Source organism: Eleutherodactylus coqui, chromosome 2, assembly GCF_035609145.1.
Source record: "Eleutherodactylus coqui strain aEleCoq1 chromosome 2, aEleCoq1.hap1, whole genome shotgun sequence".
In the NCBI taxonomy this organism is placed as follows: Eukaryota; Metazoa; Chordata; class Amphibia; order Anura; family Eleutherodactylidae; genus Eleutherodactylus; species Eleutherodactylus coqui.
In genome coordinates this window covers 326,804,212-326,827,853 of record NC_089838.1, presented here as the reverse complement: position 1 = coordinate 326,827,853, position 23,642 = coordinate 326,804,212, and the positions used below count along the sequence as shown (strand labels likewise).

Genomic DNA, 23,642 nt, shown 5'->3' with positions numbered 1-23,642 from the left:
TAATACAGAGGGTCCTATTGAGGAGGTATTCTCCAGGAAATGAACAACCCCATTTAATTAAAATCTCTTTGAGATGCCACTGGAAAGACATCAAATTTTTGTCCATAACAACCCAACCATTCTTCTTTACTCGCCGTAAACAGATTGCACGTTATTATGCTTCCTTAATGTCAGTAGCAAACAAAGTTTTTAGCCAAACACAGACAACAAACAGTCACACAAAATACAGTTGTGTGTAGCTGCATAATTCAGCTAGTGCCCTATAGAAATTAGTAAAATAAATGCTATTTCAATCCCCCAAAGCATGTTCTACCAGATCAATCCTATGATTATACCCAGACCCAACCCTTGTGATTGTACACACCCCTATAGGACCTTTCATACAGGGTGGAATAGGCTGTATGAAGCACCAGCTGCAGATTTGTACGTAAAAAACTGTAAATGGCTTCAACCCTCCAATTCCACATCAAAACCCAAGTCAGACCTGCGGATTACAATGTGGAATGGCTGCATCCTGCGGTAAACTTTAGTCCTGTTGGATTGACCCCTCAGTGTTTGCAGAAAAACTAAAAGATAAAAATACCTCCATCACCAGATAGGACGCATCAATGTACGCACATTCCCAGGTTCTCAAGAGAAGAACTATTCTGCAGAACTTTCAACCATAGATTGCAAAACCACGGAAATGACTTCTGTTTTCTCAAGCCAATCTTAAGCAGAAAGACAATCAGCGATCATGGAAGCTACACATCTCCTCCTGATGTTCTTCATCATCCAAGGTCAGTTCTATAGTTTTTTTTCCTATGAGTTTAGCTACAATATGACAGTCAACTAGCAAGTATTATTGTTGGGGGCTTTCCAGCAACTTACTGGCATCTTGTTGGTAACTTTTCTCTTTTATCTTTCTGAATTTGAACGTTTCCTCTTCTATGTGCCCACAGATAGGATAAGTCTATGGTATGACTTTATGGAGTCCTTGGTGGAGCTTGTTTGGATGCCATAACTATATTTCAGGAAATAATATAGATGTAATTGAGACTGGGAGAAAAACCTTCAACTAAACGCTATTGCGGGTTTTTTTTAACTAGACTACTCAAAAGTTTTTGAATGCATTTACCATTGGCTCAGATTCTTGTTTCTATCTCAGACAGAGAACGTTGGCTGCCATAGCTAACAATACTTATTAACAAGAAACAAAGATCTCAGTATAAAAACAAACCTTTTTATGGTACAGAGATGGGACATTTTTCCATGATTCAGAAAGTAGGAATTGGCATCAGAGAAGCAGTGATTTACACCTCATGTAAGATTAAAATCAGGAGACATCCTGGGATGGGCATCCATGCTTCATTATCTTGATGGTATTTTGTCTGCTGGTCCAGATGGGTCACGTATTTGTTCTCTTCTGTTGTATGCGATGAAGAGAATTGCAGAGGTTTTTGGAGCGCCACTGATAGGCAAACATAATGGGGGAACTTGTACCAGCCTTAATTTCCTGAGCATAGTGATCGATGATCAGGAAAATAGAATGCTGATTACCAGGGGACAAGCTAGTTGATCTGCAGGAGGCTGTGATTTAGGGCTTATCTATGTGTTTGAGTTGCACCCAAGATTCTTATGTACAACTCACATCAGACAGCAGATGGATGCAGATCTGTCCGCTCTCTGAGCCCGGTGAGCATTGGATATTGTATGTTCTATTCTCATCCATGATACAAATAAAAATAGAACATGCTGTAATTTTTTTTTCAAAAACCTCGGAATGTCTAAAAACGAAGTTGGTCCATGTATTGTCCAAGTGCAGCGCATTACAAACAAGGACTGCATGTGGCCAAAATATATGGATTTCTGAATAAGCTTTTAGTAGGACAAAAAAATTATTATTTCAGCTGGCAGAGTCAATGTTAGGTAAACTCAACTTCATGTGCCATATTATGCCTATAGGGCAAGGATTCGGCCAGCGACTGGTTATGGAAATGGCTGGCCACAGTAATGGCCTAGTTGGAAGGAATATATCATTTTCTTAGACTGTCAACAGAGGTTCGTGAGGATGTGGCTTTGTGGGGGAAAGTTTTAGCGGCACATAGAGGCTCTCTGTTTGGATGGAGGCATTCGTTTTCATTAAATCCAAAGTGCATTTAGATCTCTGCACAGATGTGACATGAGACCCCGTGGCTTTGGAGCATTTTTCCAAATTCATTTGTGTGCAGGTACCCGGGCAGATGAGTGCCGTCAGGCAGGTTTTTTTCTTAGACGTCTTCCCAATTGTGTTAGCGGCGGAGCTTTGGGGAGAGATTACACAGCAACCAAGTCCAGCTTTGTTGTGACAATCTGGGTGAGGCGCCGACAATTAATAGGTTATCTGCAAGCTCCCCTCCGGTAGTTAGATTGTTCTACCATTTGGTGTTGTGGGGTTTAGCGCTGAACACTTGCTATGTAGCTGTATGACTTCCAGGAGTGTTCCAGTCGGGTCTTGTGGTCTGGCACTGCGAGCAGTATGGCACGTCTTGTCCTCAGCACTGGTGGAGAATTGCCTTGGGGTGTCAGCAGCCTTGATCAGGCAGTCTGTGAGTAGTAGAACACCGTCCACTTAGGGTGGGTTTACACGGAGCAACTATCACTTGAATAGTCGCTTCAGTGAGTTGTACAAAGGATTATTGTTGGTGTGATTTACACAGAGCAGCTGCTGTTCATCTGAAGCGCAAACCAACCTGCAAAGTTTATTGGCCAGTCATTGAAAGACAAACGATTCCTGTTTATACAAGATTATAATTTATCAACCAGTGACTATTTTTTTAGTTTTTTTAGACTCCATACGATATTTAGGAGTTTATTGTGAAATAAGAAATCTGGTAGAATTAAATTGGAGACCCTTCAAAGGGTTAAATGGCCAGGAGGGTCGGCAATCCGAAATGTTTGTTTATACTTTCTGGAGTCTAAATTGCAACAGTTAAAGGTCTGGGGAGAAATAAATGGGGCGGGGCTCACTGGTAGATTAGTTTCTAAAATGACAGGTTGTAGCCCCCCTATAACTGAATGTGAGAGAGGGATGAAAGGAGATTATATCTAACAACTAGACTATGGAATACATTTAAATTACAGGGGCAGTATTCAAAATTAATTAGCCCTTCACAGTCTAGACTATTCTAAAAATTTGTATTTTATTGATAACTGGCTTACCCATCGCACGTTGCTGCGAAGACAGACAGACATACATTCGTTTTTATATGAATGAATAGCTAAGAGCTATCTGCCATTGGCTGAGTGCTCAGACAATGGTTAAGCACTAGCTGCTATTGGCTGAGCCCTCAGCCAATCAAAACAGCCATTTCAGGAGGCGGGGATTTTTAAATCCCCGCCTGCTGAAAGTGCTGGACAGCAGTGTCGGGGAGCCAGCCGGAGGACGCTTCTAAGCGCCGGAGAGGTGAGTAATTTTTTCATTATTTTTTTAACCACTTTTTGATGATTATCGGGGAAGGGCTTATATTTCAAGCCCTTCTCCGATAATCATTCTGCGGTGCTTGTCAGAAACCACTGCTTTCAATGGGATCGGCAGCAGTGCCGATCCCATTGAAAGCAATGGGATAGCATGCCGCGGACTTCTGCCACAGCTGTGACAGCTGTGGCAGAAGTCCGCGGCATTTTCCATATCTTTTCAATGGGGCTAGCGCTGCTGCCGCTGGCCCCATTGAAAAGACTGGCGATGTCAAAGCGATATCCCAGTGATTTTCTCGCACTGCTCTGCGAGATTTTTCACTTACTCTCGCAGCGCAGTGGAGAAAAAAATGCCAGTGGGTGGGAGCCCTAAGATGGCTATTTTAACTATATCGTAGGGGCAGCATCTCCAAATTATTGGCTTGTTTTCTCATATTGCAGAACATCCAGAAATTGCAAATACTCAAAATAACAGAGTAAAAAGTATTAATAAAGGATGCGATTTGCAAAATTCATAACTTTTCATGCTGTGGGCGACCGACCTGTAAATACATCATACCAATGGTGCCCTGCATTCACCTGTATATTTGTACCTATGCTGATAAGTTCATTCGTCACCCAAACCGTCTGTTTCCCTCAATCTACCAATGTTAGATTAATGGCTTCTAAACCCTTTTTCATGTGCTTAGTGTTTCTCATAACGTTAATTACCTTCAGAAGTGATATAGTTATATTAGACATCGGTAATGTGTCTGGAAGCCAATAATATCTTAACATTATTTCAGCATCAGGGAGGAAAGTATATACTTCGTCAAACCAGTATAACAGGGACACATTCTGTAAACATCCTGAGAAGGGTGTAGTCAAATTGTACATGGAGGTGGTGCTTTTCTGATTTGTTACCATACAAATATATTGTGGTCCTATTTCTATCATCATGTGATAGGTAATTGGCAACACCGTCCAGTCGCATATACTGACTGAATGTTGTAATAGACATGGCTCATATTGTGCTATCCCCTGACCACAAACTAGACCATCTAAGGTCTTTTCACAGGTGTCTATTTTCTGTGTCTTATTATTTGCATCCACCATTACACGTTCAAATTTAGGTAACCAGTATTGTGCTGGGTATAGTGGTGGACCAAATATCACAGGTAAAACTATAAACTTGCACATCAGATCGGTGCTTTTTACCTGGAAATATATCATAGAGCTTGTACAATACTACACTGTCTATTTTAGGGTGTACCCATGCTCCCTTAGGTATCATATTTTTGAATATATTTCTACATAATCTTTCATTATTGGTCATGAATAGAGATGAGCGAGCACCAAAATGCTCAGGTGCTCGTTACTCGATACGAAATTTTCGCGATGCTCGAGGGTTCGTTTCGAGTAACGAACCCCATTGAAGTCAATGGGCAACTTGAGCATTTTTGTATTTCGCCGATGCTCGCTAAGGTTTCCATTTGTGAAAATCTGGGCAATTCAAGAAAGTGATGGGAACGACACAGCAATGGATAGGGCAGGCGAGGGGCTACATGTTGGGCTGCATCTCAAGTTCCCAGGTCCCACTATTAAGCCACAATAGCGGCAAGAGTGGGCCCCCCCCTCCCAAAAATTTTTACTGCTGAAAAGCCCTCATTAGCAATGCATACCTTAGCAAAGCACCACACTACCTCCAACAAAGCACAATCACTGCCTGCGGGACACACCACTGCCACTTCTCCTGGGTTACATGCTGCCCAACTCCCCCCCATTAGACCCAGTTTCCACAGCGCACACCAAGTGACCCTGCGCAGCCTTCAGCTGCCCTCATGCCACACCACCCTCATGTCTATTTATAAGTGCGTCTGCCATGAGGAGGAACCGCAGGCACACACTGCAGAGGGTTGGCACGGCTAGGCAGCGACCCTCTTTAAAAGGGGCGGGGCGATAGCCCACAATGCTGTACAGAAGCAATGAGAAATATAATCCTGTGCCACCGCCATCAGGAGCTGCACACGTGGGCATAGCAAAGGGGAATCTATGTGCCACACACTATTCATTCTGTCAAGGTGTCTGCATGCCCCAGTCAGACCGGGGATTTTTATAAATAGTCACAGGCAGGTACAACTCCGCAATGGGAATTCCGTGTGCACCCACAGCATGGGTGGCTCCCTGGAACCCACTGGCTGTACATAAATGTATCCCATTGCAGTGCCCTGGACAGCAGAGCTAACGTCAGATTAAATGCAGGTGGACTTCGGCCCACACTGCATGCCCCAGTCAGACTGGGGTTCTTTAGAAGTGGACACATGCAGTTACAACTCCGTGTGGACCGACAGCATGGGTGGCTCCCTGGAACCCACCGGCGGTACATAAATATATCCCATTGCAGTGCCCAGCACAGCTGAGGTAATGTGCTGTTTAGTGCAGGTGGGCTTCGGCCCACACTGCATGCCCCAGTCAGACGGGGGTTCTTTAGAAGTGGATACATGCAGTTACAACTCCGTGTGGACCGACAGCATGGGTGGGTCCCAGGAAGCCACCGGCGGTACATAAATATATCCCATTGCAGTGCCCTGGACAGCAAAGCTAACGTCAGGTTTAATGCAGGTGGGCTTCGGCCCACACTGCATGCCCCAATCAGACTGGGGTTCTTTAGAAGTGGACACATGCAGTTACAACTCCGTGTGGACCGACAGCATGAGTGGGTCCCAGGAAGCCACCGGCGGTACATAAATATATCCCATTGCAGTGCCCTGCACAGCAAAGCTAACGTCATGTTTAATGCAGGTAGGCTTCGGCCCACACTGCATGCCCCAGTCAGACTGGGGTTCTTTAGAAGTGGACACATGCATTTACAACTCCCTGTGGACCCACAGCATGGGTGGGTGCCAGGAAGCCACCGGCGGTACATAAATATATCCCATTGCAGTGCCCAACACAGCTGAGGTAATGTCAGGTTTAATGCAGGTGGGCTAAAAATTACTAGGATTACACTGTAGGTGAGGGCCCCAAAAAATTGGTGTACCAACAGTACTAATGTACCTCAGAAAAATTGCCCATGCCCAACCAAGAGGGCAGGTGAAACCCATTAATCGCTTTTGTTAATGTGGCTTAATTTGTAACTAGGCCTGTAGGCAGCCCAGTTAAAATAAAAATTGGTTCAGGTGAAAGTTTCAACGCTTTAATGAGCGCTGAAACGTATAAACATTGTTTACAAAAGTTATATGACTGAGCCTTGTGGGCCTAAGAAAAATTGTGCGTTCGGCGTGATTACGTGAGGTTTCAGGAGGAGGAGCAGGAGGAGGAGGATGAATATAATACACAGATTGATGAAGCTAAAAGGTCCCCGTTTTTGATGGTGATAGAGAACGATGCTTCCATCCGCGGGTTCAGCCTACGTATTGTTTAGGTATCGCTGCTGTCCGCTGGTGGAGAAGAGAAGTCTGGGGAAATCCTGGCTTTGTTAATCTTTATGAGTGTAAGCCTGTCGGCACTGTCGGTTGACAGGCGGGTACGTTTATCCGTGATGATTCCCCGAGCCGCACTCAGCCTTGACGGCTGGGGGATCGGCTACGTACTCCCTCACCATCCTTTTACAGTGCTCCCGCCGACTCAGCCCTTACTGGGGAGCGGTGACACAGTCTTGCTGGGGAGCCAGAAAACTGTCAAAGGCCTTAGAGAGTGTTCCCCTGCCTGTGCTGTACATGCTGCCTGATCTCCGCGCCTCCCCTGCTACCTGGCCCTCGGAACTGCACCTTCTACCACTAGCGCTGTCGGATGGGAATTTTACCATCAGCTTGTCCGCCAGGGTCCTGTGGTATAGCATCACTCTCGAACCCCTTTCCTCTTCGGGTATGAGAGTGCAAAGGTTCTCCTTATACCGTGGGTCGAGCAGCGTGTACACCCAGTAATCCGTAGTGGCCAGAATGCGTGTAACGCGAGGGTCACGAGAAAGGCATCCTAACATGAAGTCAGCCATGTGTGCCAGGGTACCTGTACGTAACACATGGCTGTCCTCACTAGGAAGATCACTTTCAGGATCCTCCTCCTCCTCCTCCTCCTCCTCAGGCCATACACGCTGAAAGGATGACAGGCAAGCAGCATGGGTACCCTCAGCAGTGGGCCAAGCAGTCTCTTCCCCCTCCTCCTCATGCTCCTCCCCCTGCTCCTCCTCCTCAATGCGCTGAGATATAGACATGAGGGTGCTCTAACTATCCAGCGACATACTGTCTTCCCCCGTCTCCTGTTCCGACCGCAAAGCGTCAGCCTTTATGCTTTGCAGGGAACTACTCAACAGGCATAGCAGAGGAATGGTGACGCTACTGATTGCAGCATCGCAGCTCACCATCTTGGTAGACTCCTTAAAGTTTCCAAGGACCTGGCAGATAGCTGCCTCCATGCCAACTCCTCTGTAAAGAATTGAGGAGGCTGACTCCCACTACGCCGCCCATGTTGGAGTTGGTATTCCACTATAGCTCTATGCTGCTCATGCAGCCTGGCCAACATGTGCAGCGTAGAGTTCCACTGTGTGGGCACGACGCACAGCAGTCAGTGCACTGGCAGATTAAACCGATGTTGCAGGGTCCGACCGCAGGGTGGCAGCTTCTGTGTTGGACTTGCGGAAATGTGCGCTGACCCGACGCACCTTGCCGAGGAGGTCTGACAAGTGTGGGTAGTTTTTCAGAAACCACTGAACCACCAAATTAAAGACGTGGGCCAGGCATGGCACGTGCGTGAGGCTGCCGAGCTGCAGAGCCGCCACCAGGTTACAGCCGTTGTCACACATGACCATGCCCGGTTGGAGGCTCAGCGGCGAAAGCCAGCGGTCGGTCTGCTCTGTCAGACCCTGCAGCAGTTCGTGGGCCATGTGCCTCTTCTCTCCTAAGCTGATAAGTTTCAGCACGGCCTGCTGACGCTTGCCCACTGCTGTGCTGCCACGCCGCACGACACCGACTGCTGGCGACGTGCTGCTGCTGACACATCTTGATTGCGAGACAGAGGTTGCGTAGGAGGAGGAGGATGGTGGTTTAGTGGAGGAAGCATACACCACCGCAGATACCAGCACCGAGCTGGCGCCCGCAATTCTGGGGGTGGGTAGGACGTGAGCGGTCCCAGGCTCTGACTCGGTCCCAGCCTCCACTAAATTCACCCAATGTGCCGTCAGGGAGATATAGTGGCCCTGCTCGCCTGTGCTTGTCCACGTGTCCGTTGGTAAGTGGACCTTGGCAGTAACCGCGTTGGTGAGGGCGCGTACAATGTTGTGGGAGACGTGGTCGTGCAGGGCTGGGACGGCACATCGGGAAAAGTAGTGGCGACTGGGAACCGAGTAGCGCGAGGCCGCCGCCATCATGTTTTTGAAAGCCTCCGTTTCCACAAGCCTATACGGCAGCATCTCCAGGCTGATCAATTTGGCTATGTGCACGTTTAACGCTTGAGTGTGTGGGTGCGTGGCGGCGTACTTGCGCTTGCGCTCAAACACTTGCGCTAGCGACGGCTGGACGGTGCGCTGAGAGACATTGGTGGATGGGGCCAAGGACAGCGGAGGTGAGGGTGTCGGTGCAGGCCAGGAGACGGTAGTGCCTGTGTCCTGAGAGGGGGGTTGGATCTCAGTGGCAGGTTGGGGCACAGGGGGAGAGGCAGTGGTGCAAACCGGAGGCGGTGAATGGCCTTCGTCCCACCTTGTGGGGTGCTTGGCCATCATATGCCTGCGCATGCTGGTGGTGGTGAGGCTGGTGGTGGTGGCTCCCCAGCTGATCTTGGCGCGACAAAGGCTGCACACCACTGTTCGTCGGTCGTCTGCACTCTCAGTGAAAAACTGCCAGACCTTTGAGCACCTCAGCCTCTGCAGGGTGGCATGGCGCGAGGGGACGCTTTGGGAAACAGTTGGTGGATTATTCGGTCTGGCCTCTACCCCTGGCCACCGCACTGCCTCTTCCAACCTGCCCTGCTGCTGCACTTGCCTCCCCCTCTGAAGACCTGTCCTCAGTCGGCTTAGCAAACCAGGTGGGGTAAGTCACCTCATCGTCCAGCTGCTCTTCCTCCGAATCCTCTGTGCACTCCTCCCTCGGACTTACTGCAATTACTACTACCTGAGTGATAGACAACTATGTCTCATCGTCATCGTCCTCCTCACCCACTGAAAGCTCTTGAGACAGTTGCGGGAAGTCCCCAGCCTCATCCCCCGGACCCCGGGAACTTTCCAATGGTTGGGCATCGGTCACGACAAACTCCTCCGGTGGAAGAGGGACCATTGCTGCCCATTCTGGGCAGGGGCCCGAGAACAGTTCCTGGGAGTCTGCCAGCTCCTCAGAATGTGTCATTGTAATGGAGTGAGGAGGCTGGGAGGAAGGAGGAGCAGCAGCCAGAGGATTCAGAGTTGCAGCAGTGGACGGCGTAAAACTCTGGGTGGTCGATAGATTGCTGGATGCACTCTCTGCCATCCACGACAGGACCTGCTCATACTGCTCATTTTCTAATAAAGGTCTACCGCGTGGCCCCATTAATTGTGAGATTAATCTGGGGACGCCAGAAACGTGCCTCCCTCCTAATCCCGCAGCTGTCGGCTGCGAAACACCTGGATCAGGAGCTCGGCCTGTGCCCTCACCCTGACTTGGGCCTCCGCGTCCTCGCCCACGTCCACGTCCTCTAGGCCTACCCCTACCCCTCATTATGGTGTATTACGAGTAGAGCAGAAACAGAACGCTGTAATAAAATGTGCCGCTTATTGGCCTGTGGTTGGAGGCTGACTTCGCTTACGGAACGCACAGCAGAGCCAGGAAAGAATTTTGCGCAAGCCTGTAGTGAGACGTAGGTGCGTATGACTGAGCTATTGGAATTCACAGCGCTGAAGCAGTCAAGTGTCCAAAGGCCACTAGTAGGCCTTAAGTATTTTGCTTCTATTTTTTGAAAGGCAGAGCTGAGACAGCAGACAGATACTGTAGGCAGCGTATATATGTATACTGTTTCAATGTGGACAGGATGACGGTGGTGATGTAACGGGCAACGCAGAGCCAGGAAACACTTTTGCGCACGCCTGTAGTGAGACGTAGGTGCGTATGACTGAGCTAGTGGATATCACAGCGCAGAAGCAGTCAAGTGGCCAAACGCCACTAGTAGGCCTTAAAGGGGTTGTCCCGTGAAAGCAAGTGGGTCTATACACTTCTGTATGGCCATATTTATGCACTTTGTAATGTACATTGTGCATTAATTATGAGCCATACAGAAGTTATCAAAAGTTATTCACTTACCTGTTCCGTTGCTAGCGTCCTCGTCTCCATGGTTGCCGTCTAATTTTCGCCGTCTAATGGCCAAATTAGACACGCTTGCGCAGTCCGGGTCTTCTTCTCTTCTCAATGGGGCTCCGTGTAGCTCCGTGTAGCTCCGCCCCGTCACGTGCCGATTCCAGCCAATCAGGAGGCTGGAATCGGCAATGGACCGCACAGAAGAGCTGCGGTCCACGGAGGTAGAAGATCCCGGCGGCTATCTTCAACCGGTAAGTAAGAAGTCACCGGAGCGCGGGGATTCAGGTAAGCGTTGTGCGGTGTTCTTTTTTAACCCCTGCATCGGGGTTGTCTCGCGCCGAACGGGGGGGGGGGGGGGGTTGAAAAAAAAAACAAAAACGTTTCGGCGCGGGTGACGGCGGTGATGTAACGGGCAACGCAGAGCCAGGAAACACTTTTGCGCACGCCTGTAGTGAGACGTAGGTGCGTATGACTGAGCTAGTGGAATTCACAGCGCAGAAGCAGTCAAGTGGCCAAACGCCACTAGTAGGCCTTAAGTATTTTGCTTCTATTTTTTGAAAGGCAGAGCTGAGACAGCAGACAGATACTGTAGGCAGCGTATATATGTATACTGTTTAAATGTGGACAGGATGACGGCGGTGATGTAACGGGCACCGCAGAGCCAGGAAGCACTTTTGCGCAAGCCTGCTGTAACACTTAGCTGCGTATTAATTAGGACTACTACCCCCAGCAGACATGCAGTACACTGAGGACGGTCACAGGCAGCCCAAATATAGTTTTTTTCCCAAATTTGTTTGAAAAAGCCCACTGCCTATATAGACAGTATATCTCTTTCACCTTTCCCACTGTCCCTGCCTCACCAGTACTGGCCCTATACTATGTACAATGAGTGTAGACTGAGGACGCAATGCTCTGCACGCCCGGAAAAAAAAAAAAAAGTGCAACACTGCTAAAAGCAGCCTCAACAGTACTGCACACGGTCAGATGTAGCCCTAAGAAGGACCGTTGGGGTTCTTCAAGCCTAAAATAACTCCTAACGCTCTCCCTATAGCAGCAGCAGCATCAGTAGCACTTTCCCTGATTTATGTCAGAATGCATCTGTGGCGAGCCGCGGGAGGGGCAGATTTAAATACTCGGGTGACACCTGATCTCCCCAGCCACTCACTGCAGGGGGGTGGTATAGGGCTGGAACGTCGCAGGGGGAAGTTGTAATGCCTTCCCTGTCTTTGTATTGGCCAGAAAAGCGCGCTAATGTCTCAGAGATGAAAGTGAAAGTAACTCGAACATCGCGTGGTGCTCGCCTCGAGTAATGAGCATCTCGAACACGCTAATACTCGAACGAGCATCAAGCTCGGACGAGTACGTTCGCTCATCTCTAGTCATGAAGTCCAACTGCGATTTGTCTCTCCCATGTAGCATATACATATATTGCAGATTACATTGTGTGTATTTTATTAAATCACTTACAGTTGCAAATCAATTATACTGTAGTGTAAAGCTCAAATTGAAATACATCTTTATCATAACCGAGCATAAGGTGTTGGGGAAGAAGCAAGGAAGGCATCCATTGTGCCTGAACATTTACCAATTTGTCCTACCCCAGCCATTTTATTTTTCATCACTTATAAATCTATTGAGTTCAAAAACCTCTACACCTGTAAAATGTGTATCCCTGTCTGACTCAATCACTTCTGGTACCCCATACCTGCAGATTACCTCATTCATGAGCTTCTTTGCAGTTACGTGCTCATTTACCTTGGTAACAGGGTAGGCCTCCAACCTGAAAAGACATCAACAACAGCAAGCACATATTCATACTTACCAACACGTGGGAGCTGAATGTCATCACTTTGCAATCTCTGAAATGGGTAGAGTGGCCTAGACAAGTGTTTTTGTGGTCAATTTACTTCTGCCCTGTTGCTTATGGCACAGATCATGCAAGACTGGACAAATGATGTAGCAGCTACAGAGAACCCAGGGGCCATCCGTTCTCTCTCAAGCGTCAGTAGCATAGCTGCCTTCGATTGGTGAGTCTTTCTATGGATCAGCTGGGCCATCATGGGGTACAGGAATCGTGGTAGGCAGGTTGTGCTGACTGTTCACCATACGCCATCCTGATCTAGTGCTCCCATTTTAGTCCATTTATCTTTTTCTTCTTTGCTGGCTTGTGACTGTAATGTCTTTAGTACATCAATGTCCAAATTTTTATCAATGTCCAAGTCATAGTCTCTGTCTTGTGCGGTCAGTATCTTATTTCTTCCACGGTTTGAGGGCCGCTGCCTTTGCTGTGAAGTCTGCTAGGGCGTTGCCTTTTGCTTCTGCAGTGTCGACTTTGGTATGAGCTTTCACATTTAGGATTGCTACTTTGTCTGGTAGGAGTAGGGCTTTCATGAGGTTCTGTACTGCGACACCATTCTTAATGGGTTGTCCTACAGAAGTTAAAAATTTTCTGGCCTTCCATATTGGGCCGTAATCATGAGCTATGCCAAATGCGTACCTGGAATCAGTGTAAATGTTTGCCGTCTTACCTTCTGCTACTCTACACGCCTCAGTGAGGGCCTTCAGTTCCGCTTCTTGTGCTGAGACATGCGGAGGCAGAGCTTCTGCTTTTAGGACATCTTGTTGTGTGACCACTGCATATCCGGTCGTCCATCCTCACCCTGGTACCATCTACAAAAAGCTCAAAATATGCATTGTCAGCAGGGGTTCCAGTAACTGTTTTTAAAATCTGAATCTTCTTGTTGCATCAATGCTAGACAATCATGCTGATATTCTATATCAAATAGATCACGATCTTATTTGCAAAAAAATTTTTTTTTATTAGCTGATCTGTAATACCTAGATCACCTATGCCTTCCCCTCCCCCATTTGAACCAGGATACTCGATTTGGAAGAAGAGTAGCCGGGTTCAAGGTGGTACAACATTGAAAAGAAATATTAGGGGGGGGGGGCATGAAAAGAACACATGGTAGCTGGATTTGACGAGCTAGAGACAGATGTATAGGTTGTACTTGAGTGAGTATACTCTGGATGTAATGAGGGGTGAGAACCACTAGGGGGTAGTCCAGGACCAACTCAGAAGACTTGTTAACCATTGCTTATACTGCTGCCACCGCACGGACACAGGAGGGGGCTCCTCAGGCCACCAAATCCATACTCATGGAGTAATGCCCAAGTGGCCATGGATGTCCTCTATGTTTTTGCATCAATACTGCTGTCGCATGACCAGAAAGTTCAGTGCAACGGATCCAAGGATGGCAGTATGAGACAAGTCCCAAAAAGGTGCGGAGTTTGGCAGCAGAAGAAGGTACAGAAATGGCTTGAACTGCAGCTTTGCGTTCTTCTGTGAGATGTTTGGTCCCTTGATCTAGGCAATGGCCTAGAAACACAACCTTTTGTTTACAAAGCTGTAATTTTGCCTTTGAAGCCTTGCAGCTAGAGATGAGCGAGCACACTCATCTGAGCTTGGTGTTCGTTCAAGCATTAGGGTAATTGAGATGCTCATTACTCGAGTCTAACGCCATGCGGTATTCGAGTCAATTGCATTTCCTTCCCCGCGTATTTAGCGCCATTTTCTAGCCAATAGACATGCGGGGAAGGCATTACCACTTCCTCCAGTGACGTGCCAGCCCTCTCCCCTCCACAGTAGTGAGTGGCTGGCAAGATCAGGTGACCGCCGAGTACTTAAAGTCGTCCCGCCCGCGGCTCGCCTCAGACACACGCTGGCAGAGGTTAGGGAAAGTGCTGCTCATTCAGGGATAGTAATAGCATAGGTCCTGTCTTCAAGAACCCGAATGGTCCTTCTTAGGGCTACATCTGACCTTGTGCATTACTGTTATGGCTGGCTGGGAGCAGTAGTGCACCTTTTTCTTTTTTCATCTCGGGCTGTGCAGGCCATTTCATCTATAGCGTTCTCAGTCTGTAGTGTATTATACAGAGTTTAGGGAAAGAGCATCTAGGCCTGTTCCCAGCATAAGACAGAGGGTTAATTTTTTTTAAGTCACAGCATAGAGCCTCCGCTATCTACAAGTCTCTGTGTGTGGTGAATTAAGCCACAGTTGTCAGTGCTGTACAGTGGGGTAATTTATTTGGGCCCTGCTCTATTCCTAATCCGCCATGATGAGGAGTAGGGGTAAGGGTCGTGGATGCGGACATCCAAGTGAGGGTGTGGGCAAAGGCCATGTTCCTGGTCGTGGTGAATCACAGCCGGCTGCTGCGGGAATAAGAGAGAGGCAAGTTTCTGGGGTCCCCAGCTTCATATCACAATTTATGGGACCGCGTGGTAGACCTTTATTACAAACAGAGCAGTGTGAGCAGGTTCTGTCGTGGATCGCAGAAAATGGGTCCAGCAATGTATCGACCACCGAGTCTTCTACGCAGTCCACTACCCCCGGCCTAGGGACTGCAACTTTGAATCCTCCCCCTGCTGCTCCTCCTTCCTCCCAGCCTCCTCACTCCATGAAAATTACATATTCTAATGAGTAGGCAGACTCCCAGGAAATGTTCTCGGGTCCCTGTCATGAGTGGGAAAAAATGGTTCCTCTCTCACCTGAGGAGTTTGTCGTGACCGGTGCCCAACCTTTTGGAAAGTTCTCGAAATCCGGGGTAATGAGGCTGGGGACTTCTGGCAACTGTCTCAAGAGCTTTTTGTGGGTGAGGATGATGATGAGACACAGTTGTCTGTCAGCGAGGTAGTAGTAAGGGCAGTAAGTCCGAGGGAGGAGCGCACAGAGGATTCAGAGGAAGAGCAGCTGGACGTTGAGGTGACTGACCCCACCTGGTTTGCTAAGCCTACTGAGGAAAGGGCTTCAGAGGGGGAGGCAAGTGCAGCAGCAGGACAGGTTGGAAGAGGCAGTGGAGTGGCCAGGGGTAGAGGCAGGGCCAGAGCGAAAAATCACCCAACTGTTTCCCAAAGCACCCTCTAGTGGCAAGCCTCTGTGCAGAGGGCTAGGTGTTCAAAGGTGTGGATGTTTTTTAGTGAGAGCTCGGATGACCAATGAACAGTGGTGTGCAACCTGTGTCACACCAAGATCAACCGGGGAGCCACCACTACCAGCATCACCACCACCAGCATGCGCAGGCATATGATGGCCAAGCACCCCACATGGTGGGACGAAGGGCATTCACCACCTCCGGTCACACCACTGCCTCTTTCCCTGTGCCCCAACCTACCACACAGATCCAATCCCCCTCCCAGGACACAGGCACGAGCGCCTCCCGGCAGGCACCCACACCCCCACCTCTACCTCCTCCACTCCATCCAGCAATGTCTTTCAGCGCAGCGTTCAGCTGTCGCTAACACAAGCGTTGGAGCGAAAGCGCAAATACGCCGCTACCCACCCGCATGCACAAGCTTTAAATGTGCACATTGCCAAATTGATCAGACTGGAGATGCTGCCGTACAGGCTTGTGGAAACAGAGGCTTTCAAAAACATAATGACGGCGGTGGCCCCACGCTACTCGGTCCCCAGTCGCCACTATTTTTCCCGGTGTGCCGTCCCAGCCCTACACCAGCACGTCTCCCATAACATAAATCGTGCCCTCACCAACTCAGTTACTGGGAAGGTCAACTTAACCACAGACACGTGGACAAGTACTAGCGGGAAGGGCCACTATATCTCCCTGACTGCACATTGGGTGAATTTGGTGGAGACTGGGACCGAGTCAGAGCCTGGGACAACTCACGTCCTACCCACACCCAGAGTAGCGGGTCCTACCTCGGTGCTGGTATCTACGGCGTCTTATGCCACCTCCTCTAAAACCCTCCCCCTCCTCCTCCGCCACCTCTACCTCTCAATTAAGAAGTTTGAGCACGTCACCAGCAGTCGATATAGCGCGGCGCGGCCCACAGTGGTGGGCAAGCGTCAGCAAGCTGTGCTGAAACTACTCAGTCTAGGTGACAAGAGGCACACGGCCCCCGAGCTGTTGCAAGGTCTGTCAGAGCAGACCGACCTCTAGCTTTCACCGCTGAGCCTCCAACAGGGCATGGTCGTGTGTGACAACGGCCGTAACTTGGTGGCGGCTCTGCAGCTCGGCAGCCTCACACACATGCCATGCCTGGCCCATGTCTTCAATCTGGTGGTTCAGCAGTTTCTAAAAAACTACCCCCACTTGTCTGACCAGCTCGGCAAGGTGCTCCGCGTCTGCGCACATTTCCGCAAGTCCACCACGGATGCTGCCACCCTGAGGACCCTGCAACATCGGTTTCAGCTGCCAGAGCACCGACTGCTGTGCGACGTACCCGCACGCTGGAATTCTACGCTGCACATGTTAGCCTGGCTGCACGAGCAGCAATAGTGGAATACCAGCTGCAACATGGGCGACGTAGTGGTAGTCAGCCTCCTCAATTCTTTACTGAGGAGTGGGCATGGATGGCAGATATCTGCCAGGTCCTCGGAAACTTTGAGGAGTCTACCCAGATGGTGAGCGGCGATGCTGCATTCATTAGCGTTACCATCCCGCTGTTTTGCCTGCTGAGAAGTTCGCTGCAAAGCATAAAGGCCAAAGCTTTGCGGTTGGAACAGGAGATGGGGGATGCCAGTAAGTCGCTTGATAGCCAGACCACCCTCATGTCTATATCTCAGCGCGTGTTGGAAGAGGAGGAGAGGGAGGAGCAGGAGGAGGAGGGAGAAGAGACAGCTGGGCACACTGCAGAGGGTACCCATGCTGCTTGCCTGTCATCTGTTCAGCGTGTATGAGCTGTGGAGGAGGAGGATCCTGAAAGTCATCTTCCTAGTGAGGACAGCGATGTGTTGTGTACTGGTACCCTGGCACACATGGCTGAGTTCATGTTAGGCTGCCTTTCTCGTGACCCTCGCGTTAGATGCATTCTGGCCAACATGGATTACTGGGTGTACACCCTTCTCAACCCACGGTATAAGGAGAACATTTCCACTCTCATTCCCGAAGAGGAAAGGGGTACGAGAGTGATGCAATACCACAGGGCCCTGGTGGAAAAAGTGATGCTAAACTTCCCATGTGACAGCGCTAGTGGCAGAAGACGCAGTTCCAAGGGCCAAGTAGTAGGAGAGGCGCAGGGATCAGGCAGCATGTCACTCCAAGGCCTTTGCCAGCTTTATGGCTCCCCAGCAAGACTGTGTCACCACTCCCCAGTCAAGGCTGAATCAGAGGGAGCACTGTAAAAAGATGGTGAGGGAGTACGTAGCGGATCGTACCACCATCCTCCATGATGCCTCTGCTCCATAGAACTATTGGGTATCAAAGCTGGACACGTGGCACGAATGTGCGCTGTACGCCCTGGAGGTGCTGGCCTGCCCTGCCACTAGCGTCTTGTCAGAGAGGGTATTTAGTGCAGCTGGGGGAATCATCACGGATAAGCGTACCCGCCTATCAACTGCCAGTGCCGACATGCTTACACTCATAAAGATGAACAAAGCCTGGTTTTCCCCAGACTTCTCCTCTCCACCAGTGGAGAGCAGCGTTACCTAAAGATTCTTTTTGCTGCAACCGCGGATGCAAGCATTGTTCTCTATCACCGGAAAAAAGGGACATTTGCCTTTGTCAATCTGTGTATGATATTAGTCCTCCTCCTCCTGCTCCTCCTCCTGAAACATCATGTCATCATGCTGAACTGTCAATTTTTCTGCGGCCCAAAAGGCTCATATAACTTTTTTCAAACAATATTTCTACGTTTCTAACTAAAGCATTGAAACTTCAACATGAACCAATTTCTTTTAACAGGGCTGCCTCCAGGCTCTGTTACAAATTAAGCCACAGTGAGCTAAAATATTAATGGGTTTCACCTGCCCTCTTGGTTGAGCAATTTTTCTGAGGTACATTTGTACTGTTGGTACACTAATTTTTTGGGCCCTTGCCTACACTGTAATCCAAGTAATTTTTCTGGCCTTCGCCTACACTCATGGTACATCAATGTGTCAGGGGTTGGACTACACTCTTGCTACAGAAATGTAACTCGGGTCTGCCTGCCTATACTTCTGCCAAAGTAATGCTACAGGGGTCTGCCTATACTTCTGCAACAGAAATGTTACTTCGGTCTGCCTATACTTCTGCTCCTGAAATGTTACTGTGGTCTGTCTATACTGTTACTACTGAAATGTTACTAATACTGGGCTCTGCCTATACTGCTGCTATGGAAATGTTACTGGGATGTGTCTATACTGTTACTGCTGAAATGTTACTAATACTGGGCTCTGCCTATACTGCTGCAACTAAAATGTTACAGGGCTCTGCCTATTCTGCTGCAACTGAAATGTTACTGGGGTCTGTCTATACTGTTATTACTGAAATGCTACTAATACTGGGCTATGCCTATATTGCTGCTACTGAAATGTTACTAGGCTCTGCCCATACAACATTTGTAAAGCAGCAAAAAAAGTCTCACCTTCAGCTTGCAGCATATATTTCACATGTAGGAGTATACTCACATACTTCATTAATCACTCGATCTGGTGGTATATATACGTAATGCAGAATCAAGGCTCATGAGGAGCTGAAACTAGTCCTCTGGACCTGTGATTTTTATATGCACGGATTACAATAGAAGGAGTTTTTATTCACGGCACTTCAAGTTCCCACCTGTTTGATTCTGCTCTGCCTATACTGCTGCAACTGAAATGTTACTGGGGTCTGTCTATACTTTAACTACTGAAATGTTACTAATACTGGGCTCTGCCTATACTGCTGCTACTGAAATGTTACTGGGGTCTGTCTATACTGTTACTACTGAAATGTTACTGGGGTCTCCCTAGACTTCTGCAACATAACTGTTAGTGGGGTCAGCTTATACCTTTGCTATAGGAATATTACAGGGGTCTGTGCATAGTATGGGTGCACTAAGTTTTCCCATTGCGGTGTTCTACGTATCTGGCCTTAAAAAAAAACAAAAAAACACAGACTGACTAGGGCATGGAGTGTGGGCCGAAGCCAACCTGTATTTTATCTCACGTTGCCTCAGTTATTCGAGACACTGCAATGGGATTAATTTATGTACCGTCGGTGGCTTCCTGGGACCCACCCATGCTGTGGGTCCACACAGACTTCCCATAGCGGAGTTGTACCTGCCTGTGAGTATGAAAAAAGCCCAGCCTGACTAGGGCATGGAGTGTGGGCCGAAGTCAACCCGTATTTTATCTCATGTTGCCGCAGCTATCCGGGGCACTGCATTGGGACAAACAAGAGGAGCGATACAGCGCTAATGAGACGTTCACAGCTACGCTAGCATTGGAGTCCGCTCTAGGCCCGCGATTGCTGAGGGTTTGTGCAGAGGCCTATGTCCTGGGTGCAGTAAAAGTCCGCTTCCTGTCTACGATTGCTGAAGCTGTTGGCCGAGGCCTATGTCCCAGGGGGAACTGCAACTGCGCCAGGTTGGGGCTGTGCAACTTTTTCCTAGCTAATCCAGTCATTGGAGCGGGGAAAGAAAACGTCACTGATTTACTTAGCCAGCTTGGCCTTTCTGCAGCCAAGCGTATAATTTTTTCGGCCTACAGTGTGCGTTACAGTACCGCTGTCAGCCTCCAAGTGCAGGACAATAATCGCCTAATTTTTTACAACGCTCTGTGCGTCCCGTCAAATTCCCGCACAGCGTACGCCCACCGCCGCTGATAGAGGGAAAGACATATACACGCTATCTAGGCTGCTGTTTTTTTCAAAAACATCTGAAAAAAAAAATCCTCCTTAGGGCTACCTGTGCGCGTGTGCAGTTTACTGCGTGGCACCTAGGCCCCGCGCTACTCGGTCCCCAGTCGCCACTATTTTTCCCGCTGTGCCGTCCCAGCCCTACACCAGCGTGTCTCCCGCAACATCAATCGTGCCCTCGCCAACACTGTTACTGGGAAGTTCCACTTAACCACGGACATGTGGACAAGTACTGGCGGGCAGGGGCACTGTATCTCCCTGACGGCACATTGGGTGAATTTGGTGGAGGCTGGGACAGAGTCAGAGCCTGGGACAGCACACGTCCTACCCAAACCCAGAATTGCGGGTCCTTCCTCGGTTCTGGTATCTGCTGTGGTCTATGCCACCTCCTCTAAACCCTCCCCCTCTTCCTCCAACAATGAAAACATTCTTGGCAAATGCTTTCACTTTGGTCCGTCTTGCGCCGGCCCAAGAATTTCACCTCTACCGCCACAATACGAATGCCCCCGGACGTCCCTCTTAATCATGGCCACAGTTCCGAAAACCAACAAAATACAACCGGGGTCCTATTCCATTATTCCTAGCTGAAGCTTTCAGCCGACCGGTAGAGCAATAGTGCCTTCCATCTTGTTGGTACTGATAATAATTACATATTTTAGTGTACAGCTGAGGTAGGAATAGAGCCGACTATAGAACACAGCATCCCTGCAGGGCTGGGGACAGAGTAGCAGCAGCCACATATCCTTGGTGGAAGCAGGCCAGCTCAGATCCACATACTCCCGGACTGATTTTGGACTGATTGATGAGGCCTTTACTTGTGATCATCTTTGGTAATTCCTGACAAAGATGAGTGGTATAGCCAGAAACTTGCATTGCTAACACTTTGAAATGGTCAACAGAAAATATATGAATGAAGCCTTTCCATATTACTGATTGAGATGAGGAGGAGTTCAGACTTTTAGTACCTAGAATATCCTTTTCATTGCAATCAAATGCCCCTCTCTTCTCTCTGAAAATATTAGCTTTTCCACATAGCTGTTGTTGCTTCCACTTTTGTTCGGTGGCTTTACTTTTGTCCATTGGCTATTATTCGTATCTGAAGGTTTGATTTTGCCCATGGAGGCAAAATTCAAGGTGGAGGCGCGGAACCGAGCCTGACCCTGGGTCCGATAACGTGCTTCGCACACAGACTATAGCGGGTCCTGGTCCTGGTGTCTTGGCCTTGTAATGCCACCTCCTCCTCCGGCTTGGGGTCAGGGGATCAGCAATGCGCATCATGTATTTTGTCTCATGTTACCACAGTTATCAGAGAAACTTGTTTGGGCCAAAGGAGAGGAGCGTAACTGCATTAACGTTACAGGGGTCTGCCTATACTTCAGCTGCAGAAATATTACAGGGGTCTGCCAATACTGCTGCTACATAAATGTTTCTGGGGTCTGCGTATACTTCTGCAACTAAAATGTTACTGGGGTCTGTCTATACTGTTACTACTAAAATGTTACTAATACTGGGCTCTGCCTATACTGCTGCTACTGAAATGTTACTGGGCTCTGCCTATACTGCTGCAACTGAAATGTTATTGGGGTCTGTCTATATTGTTACTACTGAAATGTTACTAATACTGGGTTCTGCCTATACTGCTGCTACTGAAATGTTACTGGGGTCTGTCTATACTGTTACTACTGAAATGTACCTGATACTGGTGGGCTCTGCCTATACTGCTGCTACGGAAATGTTACTGGGGGTCTGTCTATATTGTTACTACTGAAATGTTACTAATACTGGGCTCTGCCTATACTGCGGCTACTGAAATGTTACTGGGCTCTGCCTATACTGCTGCAACTGAAATGTTACTGGGGTCTGTCTATACTGTTACCACTGAAATGTTACTAATGCTAATACATGCTGTGGGTCCACACAGACTTCCCATAGCGGAGTTGTACCTGCCTGGCACTATGAAAAAAACCCAGCCTGACTAGGGCATGAAGTCTGGGACGAAGCCAACCTGTATTTTATTTCACGTTAGCTCAGCTATCCGGGGCACTGCATTGGGATTAATTTATGTACCGTCTGTGGGTTCCAGGGAGCCACCCATGCTGTGGGTGCACACAGACTTCCCATAGCGGAGTTGTACCTGCCTGTGACTTTGAAAAAAAGCCAGCCTGACTAGGGCATGCAGTGTGGGCCGAAGCGAACCTGTATTTTATCTTTATGTTCGTGTCTTGGGTTGCCTAGCATCCATCTATGCTGTGGGTGCACACTTAGTTCCCATTGCGGTGTTTGACCTGTCTGGCACAAAGGCACTGACTGACTGGGGTAGAAGGTTCCCCTTGCGGTGTCGATTGAGCTATGCGACACCTAGACAGAATGAATACTGTGTGGGCACATGGATTCCCCATAGCTATGTAACTCATGCCCACGTTTGCAGCTCCTGATGGAGGTGGCACAGGATTGGATTTCTCATTGCTTCTGTACAGCATTGTGGGCTATCGCCCCGCCCCTTTTAAAGAGGGTCGCTACCTGGCCCTGCCAACCCTCTGTAGTGTGTGCCTGCGATTCCTCCTCATTGCAGACGCACTTATAAATAGACATGAGGGTGGTGTGGCTGTGAGGCCAGCGTGTGGCATGAGGGCAGCTGAAGGCTGCACAGGGACACTTTGGTGTGTGCTGTGGACACTGGGTCGTGCGCGCGCGCGGGGGGGGGGGGGGGGTTGAGCAGCATGTAACCCAGGAGAAGAGGCAGCGGTGTGTCCCGCAGGCAGTGCTTGTGCTTTGTTGGAGGTAGTGTGGTGCTTAGCTAAGGTGTGCCTTGCTAATGAGGGTTTGGCCAAAGTAAAAATTGTTTGGGGGGGGGGGCTCACTCTTGCCGCTATTGTGGCTTAACAGTGGGACCTGGGAGCCTGAGATGCAGCCCAGCATGTTGCCCCTCGCCTGCCCTATCCGTTTCGTTTCCATCACTTTCTTGGGTTTTCCAGATTTTCACAAATGAAAACCTTAGCGGAGCACTGGTCATATACAAAAATGCTCGAGTCGCCCATTGACTTCAATAGGGTTCTTTACTCGAAACGAACTCTCGAGCATCACGAAATTTCGACTCGAGCAACGAGCACCCGAGCATTTTGGTGCTCGCTCATCTCTAGTCTTGACCTATCTTTTGGCTTAGCATGCAGCAAGCTCCTATAGACTTCTAAGGCAGCAGGAAAAAAGGGAGCAGAGGGAGTTTAGCTGCGTCCAATGCTGGGAGAAGAAGACTGCTCGCCTAATTAAGCATTATTGGTCATTTCAAGCATTTTACATCGATGGCTTTCATTGCTTCTTTCATGCAAATATACGGTGCGTACGGGCAAACTTAAAAAC

General features: G+C 48.9%; 1 protein-coding gene across 1 annotated transcript in view; it reads left to right on the top strand.

Annotated features, from left to right (window-relative positions):
• Positions 1-725: 725 nt before the first annotated feature.
• The window catches only part of LOC136610309 (uncharacterized), a 39,730-nt gene continuing 16,813 nt past the window's right edge, over positions 726-23,642 (top strand). Inside the window, exon 1 of the mRNA XM_066589538.1 lies at positions 726-779. Within this exon, the coding sequence (XP_066445635.1) occupies positions 737-779 (43 nt within the window). The 5' untranslated portion in view covers positions 726-736. The remainder of the gene's footprint in view (positions 780-23,642) is intronic.